The sequence below is a fragment of the Ochotona princeps genome, chromosome 1 (genome assembly GCF_030435755.1).
Source record: "Ochotona princeps isolate mOchPri1 chromosome 1, mOchPri1.hap1, whole genome shotgun sequence".
In the NCBI taxonomy this organism is placed as follows: domain Eukaryota; kingdom Metazoa; phylum Chordata; class Mammalia; order Lagomorpha; family Ochotonidae; genus Ochotona; species Ochotona princeps.
The window spans coordinates 110,348,702-110,361,467 of record NC_080832.1 but is presented as its reverse complement, the minus strand read 5'-3'; the positions used below and the strand labels follow the sequence as shown (position 1 = coordinate 110,361,467).

The following is a 12,766-nucleotide window of genomic DNA, read 5'->3' as shown; positions in this document are numbered from 1 at the left end:
CCTCCTCCTCTTTTTACGACTTCTCCATCCCCCAGATAGCCTCCCCCTCATTGGAAGGCTGAAGACACATTGAAGGGTTAGCTGCCCAAAGCGTCCCCACAGACTGGCACAGGATGCTGGGCAGAGAGCAGCTCTTTGTGTGGCATCCCACTGCCTACAGTTGCAGAACTCCCCCCGAGAAGCAGCACCAAGGGCAATGCCGCTGAGGCCACTGATGGCTTACCGAGGCTGGTTTTAAGAAACCCCAGCCAGAGGCTGTGCAGCTAGTAGAGTCCCCTTTAAGTACATAAAAGGGAGACGGCAGGGAGTTCAGTGGACCAGCTGCTCTCAGAATCCTTGGCTCCTGTCTTACTGAAGCAAACTGTGACGAGGCTCCCACTCCGAAGGTGCCTTTTGAGGACACGGGCTGGGATTATTCAATGAAGCAGTGCAGACCCGTGGGATGTTCCAGGCCTGAATCGCAAACTGAATGTAAATAATTCCCTTGAACCAGATGGCATCCGCCCGCTGCTTCTGCAGGAACTCCTGGTGTCCTGTGGAGCCTTGCCCAGTGCAAGCCCTGTCTTTACAGACGTTTGCTGAATTGTCAGTTTGTGTCCTGCCCATAAGAGGGCTTCCCAGGGACTTGAAGCTTCTCAGCCCAGTTTTGGTTGGTGTGGGAGGCACAGGTGCGTAGAGGGGAGCTCTGAGGGGTGCACTGGGTGCTTTGGCATGGAGGATGAGAGTGGGACTCAAAAACTGACACGCAAAGACACGTTTGTCTTGAATATGTGCTGGGACCCAGTTCTCAAAACAGGAGAGACTTGATATTGCTTCTCTGACTAGGAGAGTAGTTTGCATGTTTAAATTGACACTTGCAGAGGCGGTGGCAGCATTGCAAAGTGACTCCCGACCCACGTCTTCTGTGAGAAGAAAGTGCTTTCTGTGGCCTTTGGGTTCTTCCGCTGTTGGTTGTTGCTGGGTTGCGCTTGCCTTTGTCTGCAGCTGCAGTAACCAGCTCTTGAAGGGTCTTTTCAAACAACCTCTTCTTGGACTTCCTTTGTCCTTCTGCTCTATGCCCGGCTTCCCTTCTCCCTCCAGGACAGACACATATGCAGAATCTCCAAAAAGTTCACAGAAAGTATGTATTATGGAGGGAAAAAAAACCAGCTATGCGTGGATCTCAAGTTTTCTGCACCAGATTAAATTTTATCTTTTAATTCCATTTTCCACAGACTTTTAGAAGTGTTCTTATACAGGGTTATTATTATGTGCACAGGCCCTTGAGTCAGACTGTGCAGGTTCAGATCTGAGCCAGACTTTGGACAAGTTCCTCAAACTGTGTCCTTTAGTCTCCTCGCCTGTAATGCTGTCTCGTGAGGTGATGTGAGGATTCAGTGAACTGTGAAGCACCTAGAACCCCATGGGGCCTGCACTGAGTGCTGATGGAAGAAATGTTATCCTGGAGTTCTCCCACTTCCCTGTACTTCCAGCCTCTGAACATGCTCTAAGGAGTTTTCCCTGTATGGTTTCCTTACTGAAAGAACAGTCTTGGGGTGACTGCTGTGGTACAGGGGTTAAGACCCTGACTGGGAATCCTGCTGCATCCCACATTGGACTGCCCGGCACTGAGTCCCAGCTCAGCTTCCAGTCCAGCTTCTGCTGAAGTACACCCTGGGAGCAGCAGATGGGGGCTGCAGGACATGGGTCCCTGCCACCCACGTGGGAGATCGGAATGCAGGACTGGCTTCTGGCGTCTGGGCCAGCCCTGGCTCTTTGCAGGCATTTGGGGAATAAACCAGGATTAGAAGATCTCTCTGTTTCAAAGATAATTTTTTTTAAAAAGTCTCCTTGCTTATTATGTAATATTGGTCCTTTTCCTTTTGCTCCTTACCTAGTTTTGGTTTTTCCCACCCCTGACACATGGCTTAGATTCCTCCCCTGTCACCTTTCTTTAAGATGTTTAGGTTTTCTGCAGGTACCCGTACAAGACCCTTTCCTGCTATTCCAGACATTTCCACTTTTTATTTTCCTGAGAAAGGCCACTGTCCCTTCCTTCAATCAAGAAGAAGCTGTCTTCTCCCAACTAGAATTTGCTCTGATGACATGTCCTGCCAGAATGGCTTGGTAACTAGTCAGCAACCTCCATGTGCCTGGAGCGCCTCTTCTCTACCCTGGCTTGTGATTAACCTTTGTCCTCCAGCCTTTATGTCTGCTCCATTCATTAGCCCTGGTTGGGGGTTGGGGCGCTGCAGTTCTCTGGCACGACCACGTGGTGGCAGAGTGGATCCTTCAAACGAAGCCTCACTTCCCTTGGGGAAGCCTGGACAGCTAGCTTGGCCGGGGTGGGATAATTTGGAAGCTTCTGGAGAGATTTTCTTGAGGCTGGAAGCTTTGGAAATTATGGGTAGCTCCCATCTCTGCAAAAAATATTCGCTTTAGAAGACTCAGCCCTCTGCTGGCTGTGTTTCTTACCAGTGACACGAGAAAAAGCAGAAAATTCCAGTAAACAAATCAGGCAAGCAAAATGGTGACCTGAAATCTCTCCACACAGAGGTGAAGTTCACAAATTTGTCTATAAAATATTTTGATTACTCTGAGTTGTGTTTTGTGTATATATAGACATGCTAGGGTACAGAACAGGCTGAGACCTGATTTAAGCTTGATTCATTGAGCCAGATAAATCCCTTCCCCTTCCTCCCCCGGGGTGTAAGAGGTGGGGGAGTAAGGACAAAAGGCCTAGGGGCAGGTCAACTTTTTTTTTAAGCTGAGATAGAAATGGCGATCCTCTGTGGCCAACACACCCCAGGGGCGAGCCCAGCAGTTTCAGGGCAGAGGCTGCAAGCTCCGGTGGAAGCAGTGGAAGCAGTGGGTGCGGCCTGCGGGGAAGGAGTCCTCCCTGGCTCCTCATCTTCCTCCATGAGTTCACAGCCCTTTGGATGCAGGCGGTGTGAGGGAAACAGGTCTCAGGGAATCAAGTGTGTGTGTACTGAGAGTACTTGCTGTTGGCAGGGATCCCAGCAGAGGGGCCGCCTGCTGGAATGCACTTTTTTATTTTTTTCTGAATGAGCATTAAGTACCTTCAACGTTCTGTGCCCTGTGTCATAGTAATTTCGTTTTCTAGGAACTTAATCCAAAGGAACAATCCAAGAAGTGTCTTTTTGCTCAAAGATATTCGTAATAGTTTTATGAAGGTGAAAAACTAGAAAAACTCCAGGGCTCAGTACAGATAGCTAATTATGGTCTGTCTTGCATTATGGAAAACTCTTTGGTCATTGGAACGTCTAACAGGAGTTTTTAACACGAGAGGAAGTAACTATGATTAAATGCTAAATAGATTAAAAATTAGGTGGAGAAAACCTAAAATATCACATTCACTTTTAATTCTAATGTCCTTTCTAATATGCTGTTTCCATGGAACTGTATGAAGGACATTGGAATCTGAAGAGAAGTCTTGTCATTAAAAATTGGGGCCCAGCATAATAGCCTAATGGCTACATCTTAGCCTTACATCTGCTGGGATCCCAAATAGGCACCAGTTCATGTTCTGGCTGCTCTACTTCCCATCCAGCTCCCGGTTTGTAGCCTGGGAAAGCAGGACAGCCCAAAGCCTTGGGACCCTGCACCCACGTGGGAGACCTGGAAGAAACTCCTGGCTCCTAGCTTCGGATTAGCTCAGCTCTAGCCATTGTGGCCACTTAGGGAGTGACCAGCAGACGGAAGACCTGTCTTTCTGTTTCTCTTTCTTTCTGTAAATATGCTTTTCCAGTAGAAAGAAAGCTTTTTTAAAAAAGAAATTAAAAAAATTTTTGTTAGTAACTTCAAAAACAAACCACCTATTTATTTGAGCAGCAGAGAGATAGAGCTCCATTCACTGGTTCACTGAGGCCGGCTGCGCCAAAGCTGGGAGCCAGGGACCCCATGCAGGTCTCCCATGCAGGTGGCAGAAGCCCAGCCACTTAGGCCATCGCCTGCTGCTTTTCAGGGTCTGTACTCGAGCCAGAAAAGTAAGCAGCTCGAGCCAGAAGCTAGAGCCAGGAGTCAAACCCAGGCCCCCAGATGGGGGTGTGGACATCTTCCCAAACATCCTAACCACCAGGCTAAATGCCCGCCCGAGATAGATTTGGGTAGTGGGGAGGGGCGAGGGGGGTGTTCCGCTGTGAAAGGACAGGAGAAAGTAAGTCGTGCCGGTGCAGGCACAGGTGGCTGGAGTGGGCCTGGCTCGGATGAGCTGTGGACACAGGACAGTGAGTGGACAGTAGGGCGAAGCCAGTCACTGAGGGCTGCAGAGGGTGACCCATGGAGATCACAAAGGAGAGGGGAGATACGGAGAAAGATGTGCTGTGGTCTTATTAATAAAGATCTTTTTAAAAGCATCAAATTAAGTATCCAACAAAAGGAAAACAGTTGAGTAAATTAGGATATAGCATGTGATATACTATTAACATTAAGAATAATTTTTAAATATTTTGGTAGGGCCAGTATTGTGGCATAATCAGTTAAGCCACTGCCTGCAATGCCAGCATCCCGTATGGGCTCTGGTTCAAGTTCCAGCTGCTTCACTTCCAGTCCAACTCCCTGCTGATGGGCCTGAGAAAGCAGTGGAGAATGGCCCAAGTTCTTGGGCCTCTGCACCCACATAGGAAACCTGGAAAAAGTTCCTAGCTTCAGCCTGGCTCATCCCTGGCTGTTACAGCCATTTGGAGAGTGAATCAGCAGATGGAAAATCTACCTTCCCTCCACCCTCTTTAACACTGCCTTTCATGTAATAAATAAGTAAATCTTTTTTTTTTTAAGATTTATTTATTTTTATTACAAAGTCAGATATACAGAGAGAGGGGGAGAGACAGAGAGGAAGATATTTCATCCGATGTTTCACTCCCCAAGTGAGCCGCAACGGGGCCGGTGCACGCCGACCCGATGCCGGGAACCGGGAACCTCTTCCAGGTCTCCCACGCGGGTGCAGGGTCCCAAGGCATTGGGCCGTCCTCGACTGCTTTCCCAGGCCACAAGCAGGGAGCTGGATGGGAAGTGGAGCTGCCGGGATTAGAACCAGCGCCCATATGGGATCCCGGGGTGTTCAAGGCGAGGACTTTAGCCTCTAGGCCATGCCGCCGGGCCCATAAGTAAATCTTTAAAAAGCTTTTTTGTTTAGTTATTGGAGAGGCAGAGAGAAAGAGAAAGACTGTCAGAGAGAATGCCTGTAATGACCAGAGCTGGACTGAGCCAGAGCCAGGAGTTAACCAGTTAGCCAGTCCAGGCGCTCACATCCGTTCCAGGGATCCAACTAACGGCTGTCACCTGCTGTCTTCCTGGGCGTGCATCAGCAGGAAGCCAGAACTGGGACTGGAGCTGGGACTGAAACCAGTTCTCCCGGCATCATAATGGCTCAGGCCAGGAATAATCATGATAGAAACCCATGTGGGAGAGCATGAAAGTTCTTTTTTGACTGTGATGATATTATACCAGCTCTGACTTCGGACCAGAAATGGTCTCCCCAAGAAACTATTCAACCCATCTGGACAATAAGTAGCTGGACTCCATGCTTAATATATGTTTGCAAGGAAAGAATCTTGATTGAATTTGAACTGTAATGCTGCATCGAGGTGGAGGAATCCACCAGGGGGGAGGGGAGGGGGAGGGGGATTCCCAAAGCCTATGAAACTGTCATATAATGCTAAATATTAATTAAAAATAAAATAAAAAAAAAGAAAGTTCTTTTTAAAGTGCTTTTTAAAGCACATAGAAGGTTGGGCCCGGCACGGTGGCCTAACGGCTAAAGTCCTCACCTTGAACACGCTAGGATCCCATAGCGGCGCCGGTTCTAATCCCGGCGGCTCCACTTCCCATCCAGCTCCCTGTTCGTGGACTGGGAAAGCAGTCGAGGACGGCCCAAAGCCTTGGGACCCTGCCCCCGCGTGGGAGACCTGAAAGAAGTTCCTGGCTTTGGATCTGCACAGCACTGGCTGTTGTGGTCACTTGGGGAGTGAATCATCGGATGGAAGATCTTCCTCTCTGTCTCTCCTCCTCTCTGTATATCTCTGACTTTGCACTAAAAATAAATAAATCTTTTTTAAAAAAACCACATAGAAGGTTATAATTACAACTATTTAAAGAAGGAACATGTATGAAAAGACTAAAAACAAATATTTGAAAATTAAGAGCTATATATTTGGATGATAAGTCTTTTTCTCTCTTTAAAGTCTTTATTGTCAGGACAGGCATTGTGGCGCTGCAGGTTAAGCTGTTGATTACAATGCCATATCCCGTAGTGAAGCATCTGGTTCAACTCCTGCCTCTGCTTCTTCTTCTTTCTTTATTTTTTTTCAATGTTTCTAAAGATTTATGTATTTTTATTGGAAAGGCAGATTTACAGAAAGAAAGATCCTCCAACCACTGGTTCACTCCCCAAGTGGCCACAACAGCTAGACCTGAGCCAATCTGAAGCCAGGATCTAGGAACTTCCAGGTCTTCCACGCAGGTGCAGGGTTCCAAGTCATTGGGCCGTCCTCTACTGCTTTCCCAGCCCACAAGCGGAGAGCTGGATGGGAAGTGGAGCAGCCGGGACACAAACTGGCGCCTATATGGGATGCCCTCACATGAGCCCCTAGACTACTGTGCCGGGCCCCTGATTCTGTTTCTAATCCAACCTCCCCCTAAATGTGCCTGGGAGACAATAGAGGATGGGCCTAGTACTTAGGTCTCTGTCACTTAAGAGAGAGACCCAGAGTAAGCCCCCAGCTCCTAGCTTCAGCACGGCCTTCAGCACGGCCTTCAGCACAGCCGTGTCATCTACTGGAGGAATTTAAACAGGCCAGGGGTGTTAGTAAGTCACAGAGTGTGATATAGAGTGTTCCTGTGGTGGCAAGGGCCTGGGGCCATGGTAGGAGGGGGACCAGAGCCTTTGGGCATGTGACCAGGAGGCAGGGGCCCCACTCTAGGCCCTGACCTCCAAGTGAGGGCCTGACAACGCCTGGGCCTGTGGGCTGGGTTGAAGTCTTGTCTCGCATTGCAGGGTCTGCTCATGCTGCTGCAGAACCTGCCAACGATACACTGGGGCAACGAAGAGATCGGGCTACTGCTGGCTGAGGCCTACAGACTCAAGTACATGTTTGCCGACGCCCCCAATCACTACCGCCGATAGGTGCTGTCTCCGCCTGGGGACCCAGACTGCCCCATCTCTGATAGCAATCTGATCACTGTGGCCATGGCGCGAGCCGCGAACCCCGGCCAGGAACCACTCGTGCTGTACAAAGCTCCCAGCCGCTGCCCAGGTCTTAACTTGCCTGGCGTCCAGCACTCCACGTCTCTGGAGGCGCCCTTTGGACCACTGTCAGTATTCCATGCCATGCGGGGAAGGCCAGAGAAGGAGGTACAGGGTTGTCTGCCCCTTCACAGTGAACGGGATGAAAGAAGGGGAAGGGCTCAGGGTCCCCACTCACATTGTCCCGACACGGACTAACTGGCCATGTGTCTTGCCTCCAGGCCCCCCAACTGATTGTTTTTTTGTAACTTGATATGATTTGATCACAAGTCAGAAACACCCTTGTTTTCATAAGACTACCAGCCCCTTAAGACCTCTCCCTAACCCTTTGCCTGCTGCCCTGAGTCAGGTAGGGGCAGCCTCTTAGCCCATGGTTCTCAGATGGAGGAACATGGACGCTTGGGAGTTCTGGGTGAGGCCTGCACCCCAGGGCCAGTGTGTGCATCATGCCGTCCCTCCACTTCTTGTCACATGTCTGGTTCCCCATATCCTCTCCAGTCCTGACCGCCCCAGCTGGGAAGGGCCACAGGGGCCCAACTGGCTGAGCTCCCTCGAGAGGGATCAAGGCGGGAGGGAGAAGGGACTCCTTCCCTCTCCAAACCTTTTTCCATGAGGACCCACTCCAAGATATTATGTGTAAATTGTGTTATTATGTATATGGGTAAAGATGTACAAATATATGTCCTCTTTGTAGCAGATATGATTTTATATTTATAATGTGCATCAACATGTGAACGCAGCATAGGTTACCAGCACAGAAGAAGGCGCCCGCGGGGCCACTGGGACTCTGTGTATGTGCCAGGGTACCCTGCATGGAGGTGTGAATGTGGCCGGGTAGGGAGCAGCTTTGGACACTGACTGCAGCCCCTCTCAAGCATCGGTCTCTGTTTCTCTCCTCCGCTTTCCTCCCATTCTTCCCGGACTTTGCTGGAGCATCTGCCCTGCTATCTGTGGCACAGACCCCCACAACCCCACCCTGCCCAGACCGTCACCACAGCAACCTCCCGATGCAGGGACCATCGAGGCAGAAGCAAGTTTCTGGCCCTGCCCCTCCACTCAAGAGTCCAGGGAGCACATTCGACTTAACGTGTTTTGGGTCAACATGCAATTCAGAAGTTGTGGTTTGACTGGTCTTTGCCAAGGCTAAGGCTGCCCATGTTCCCGGGCTGGAGCTTTTCTCACAGCAGCATTCCATGTCCCCTGCTACCACCATCGCTCCTCACACAGCCCGTGACGCATGTGACCCCTGCTTGGTTTTGGTGTTGGGAGGTGGAACAGCACCTGTCACCCTACAGGGCTGCATCCCCAGCGGGAGATATCCCCAAGTTTGCCAACAGAGGAACCCCAGCCCCACCCACAACCCTGTGGGAAGGTCAGGGTCCCACCCAGAGCTGTCTCTCAGGCATCCCCCCTCTGCCCACCCTTCTCCCCGAGTCGGTGTGCCTCAGTAGTTCCCTCTACATGGGGTGGGGAGGCGGGGAGCCTCCTTCATCCAAACTAATTACAGACAGACACTTGCGTTCCCAAGTGGTGGTTTTATTTTTTTAGTTTTTATGTTTGTATGGGAAATTGTGGATAAAGTGAAAGAATTGTAAATAAACAGTGTATTTCCTCCTCCACCTGCTGACTTCTGTGCTGTGGTTTGTGTGAAGTCATAACCTCAAGGATCTCCCTCTTTGGGTTTTCCTTATACATATAGGAATGTGTCTTCAGGTGGGCAAGCAGGGCCTCACCCAGAGGTGGAAAGGCCTCCTTGGAGGATTCCAGCAGACACTCACCTGACACCTGCTCAGTGAAGGACACCACAGAGGTGACAGAGCTGGGGACATGGTTCTTCACCGTTGATGGAGGGGGTACCAGGTGCTGAGTGTGGGGACAAGCCCCTGCTGAGGGCCGCTTTACTGATGCACAAGAAGTGGGCAGCCTAGTGGAAGGTAGAAACTCCCCACTGGAATCCCAGTGGTGGGCAAAAGCCTGCAGTCTCTCTAGAACCATCCTTGTGGCACATGGAGGACCCAGACCAGGGCCAAGGATGGAAGTGCAGAGCCAACCTGCTACTGAGGCCATTCGCCACCAGGCCATACCACGGCCTGGCCTCCCCATCAGGCCCTTCAGCAGGCCTGCTCTGGGCTGGTGGCTGATGGTTTTCTCTTCGTAAACCTCACTGCAAAATGTCTGAAGAAAGCTACCCAACTACCCCCGACAGAGGGTAGATTGGAATAGCTTCTCTACCCAGAGCTTCTCCCTACTTCATTGTTCAAAGGATTCATGTTAAAATTTTCTAAGATTTATGAATTTATTTGAAATACTGAGACCAAGAGAGGTCACCCATCCTCTAGTTCACTGCTTTGCTTCACTCCCCAAATACCCACAGTAATGCCTGAGTGCACCAGGCCAAAGTCAGGGCCAGGAACTCAGGTCTTCCGTATGGATGGCAGGAACCCAGGCACTTGAGCCATGACCTGCTGCCTTGCAGGTGCACACAAGGAGGCAGCTGGAAAGGCGAGTGCAGCTCAGACTCCTGTCCGGGCACTCAGGTACAGGATGCTGCTCTGTCTGGTGTGTCTCCTATGTCCCACCTGCTACTCCACCTTGGAATACTTTGGGAGAGTTTCTGGATTTTAGTTGTTGGGAGCCATTTAAGAATTCGATTCAGCCATGTGTCACACAAACCAAAACTAAGTGAATTATACTTGTTTGCAATTCCAGAATGGAAAAGCCAGGGCTGGTCTGCTGGATTCCTTGCTAGGTCTCCTTGATCCAGCTGGCTCGCTGTCACTCCAGCTGTTTCCACACCCAATTTTCTAGGCAACAGGATCAATTAAAGGGACAAAGGAAATGTGCCGACAATGATTTTTTGTGTGTATGGGGGTGGGGGTTGATTAGTTTTCAAAAGTAGAGTGACAGACCAGGAGAGGCAGATTTGCTGTTCATTGGTTCGCTCCCAAAATGTACACAACAGGCTGAGACCATAAGTCAGGAACCCCCTTCAGTCTTCCATGTGGGTGGCAGGTGCCCACACTTGGGCCGTCCAGGTGCATTAGTAGAGAGCTCAAACGAAAGCATGAGGTAACCAGGACTCGAACCAGGCACTCTGATGGGGATGCAGGCAATTCATGCACAAGTGTAACCCACTGTGTCAACAAGGCCTGGCCCACAGTGCTGGGTTAAGGTTTGAGGACACTTCCCTGTCGTGTTTCCTCTTACAATGCACTGGGCAGAAGCAAGTCTCTGCAGCAGGTCACACCAGGTGACAGGGGGAGGTTGGGGGATTGCTCTATTCCAGCCAGCCAAATATGCCCTAATAAAAATGAGGGTTCTGTGAGGACCAGGGCAGGGGGAAACATACTAGGATTTAGGGAGAAAGGGGGATTTACAGTGGGAACCTATGAAAACAGAACTTCCCCATTAGATATAGTGGGGAGCCTGTTCGCAGTTGACTTTGCCATAAAACATTTGCCATAAAACGTGGACATTATCTCTGTTATGATCAGAAACAAGGCCATAATTGTTCCTGAGGCTGAAGATAACATGAACTCCTCTTCACTGTGTTTTGAAGTCTAGCATTTTCTGAAATGTGTTTGCTTGTGACTGGAAAATTGACAAAACCTGTGAAGCCAGCGCTGGCATAGTGTGACCTCAGCATGTGCGATGTTGGTGGAGCTCAGTCTCTGCAATTCTACCTAAACAGACCTCTGCTTCTGTTCTTCCAGGAAGAGATTGGGCGATGAATCTCCTGCTGGTCACCTCATAGGCTTCTGGAGGCAGGAGCCTCTGGTGGACAGCGTGTGGCTAGGCTTGGCCCATGTGAAGCTTGGAGGATCAGGGGCTAAAATCAAGTCCCCAGAACCAATCCTGCCACTCCTCTCTCAGCACTTCCCACCCTTGCTTCCTGGTCAGAGAGCCTGGGAAGCTGTCAGCTGCACCAATGTTCAGTGGCTTTCCTGGGCAGGGCCAGCGTGCCAGAGTGGCTGCTCTGCCCCCACAGCCAACACGTTGAGCAGAAGCATCCCCTTATGACAAGGACTGAGGACACCTGTCCAGTTTAGCTATGCAGGGGGTGAGAGTGACGGCTGTGGGGTGGGGGCCGGGGGAAGACCAGAGAAACGGATCCTCAGCTACTCGTGCTTGTAGGGACATGAAGCATGCATGTCCCAAGGATGACCCCATGATACCTGTCCCACCTCACACCTGCCGGACAGGGGAGAACCCAGAGCTGGTCTCCACATTTTTTTTTTTTTTTTTGCATCCTTCTCACTACTTATCTGTCTTCATATTTAATGTGAATTTCTTCAAGATGTGATAACGGTTGGGTCTTGTTCTCCCATGCAGTCAAACAGACTTGTTTTCATTTAGGTGGTTTACAGTGATTCTAAATATGATTAGATTTATTTCTGCCATTCTACTTATTTTTGTGTTCAGCTTAATTCTTTTGAATTCTTTGAATATTCTCCTCTATCGACTTTGGGCTGTATCTCTGTTTTTTAAGAGATTAATCTAAGGATTAAGCCTAACCATGCAGAATCTGCTTAGACTTAGACTTAGTTTATCATCTGTTGGGGCTGGAGCAGTGGCAAAGTAAAGCTAATCCTGTATCCTGTGGTGCTGGCATCCCATATAGGTGCCAGTTCTAGACCCAGCTGCTCCACTTTTTAAGACTTGTTTATTTATTTTTATTGGTAAGGTAAATTTACAAGAAAAGGAGAAACAGAGAAAGATGTTCCATCTGCTGTCTCACTCCCCAAGTGGCCACAGTGGAGCCGATGAAGAGCCAGGAGCTTTTCCAAGGTTTCTGTCATGGGTACAGGCTCCCAAGGCTCTGGGCCATCGTCTACTGCTTTCCCAGGCCACAAGTACGGAGTTGGATAGGAAATAGAGCAGCCGTGAGATGAACCAGTAACCATGTGGGATCTCAGTGAACGCAAGGCAAGAATTTAGCCGCTAAGCATAGCTCTGGGCTGACTGCTCCACTCCTGATCCAGCTTCCTGCTAATTAGCCTGGAAAAGCAGTGGAGGATGGCCCAGGTGCATCTTGGGATCAGCCCAGCTCCAGCTGTTGTGGCCATGTGAGGAGTGAACCAGTGGATGGAAGATCTTTCCTCTCTGTAGAACCTGCCTTTCAAATAAAAACAAACATTTAAAGAAAAAACCTGACTTTCAAGTAAAATAAATAGATCTTTGAAAAAAAATAGTTTGCTACCTAAAGTCAAATGTGCAAGCTTTATAAACGTTTAAGTCCTCTCACCTTCCCCAGGGTGTTGTAGTTGATGCGGGTGGATGACATCTATACGTACTGAGAAACCTGGCCAGGATCTGGGAGTTTTGCTCTCGGTGATCACGCAGATGCGTAAGGCCCTGAAGAGGAAGCGGTGAATGTTCTTTCCTTCCTTAAGTTCCACGTTTGCTCCTGGTAGAGTTCTTTCCTCTCAGCTAAAAATATCGCACTTCCGTTCCCAGTAGGTCTGCTGACAGTTCTCTCAGCATTCATGCTTGTGCTCATGTCTTGATTTTGCCTTCATTGCT

At 49.6% G+C, this 12,766-nt stretch overlaps 1 protein-coding gene across 4 annotated transcripts in view; it reads left to right on the top strand.

The window, feature by feature from the left end:
* TBC1D22B (TBC1 domain family member 22B) overlaps positions 1-11,166 on the top strand; it is a 77,423-nt gene extending 66,257 nt beyond the window's left edge. For 3 of the 4 annotated variants that reach the window (XM_004590330.4, XM_058663784.1, XM_058663778.1), the window contains one exon: positions 6,995-8,862. In XM_004590330.4, the coding sequence (XP_004590387.1) occupies positions 6,995-7,123 (129 nt within the window). In that variant the 3' untranslated portion in view covers positions 7,124-8,862. Of the gene's footprint in view, positions 1-6,994; positions 8,863-8,942; positions 9,054-10,737 lie in introns of those variants that run through there. The other variant, XM_058663768.1, reaches the window with a different exon arrangement.
* Positions 11,167-12,766: the final 1,600 nt, after the last annotated feature.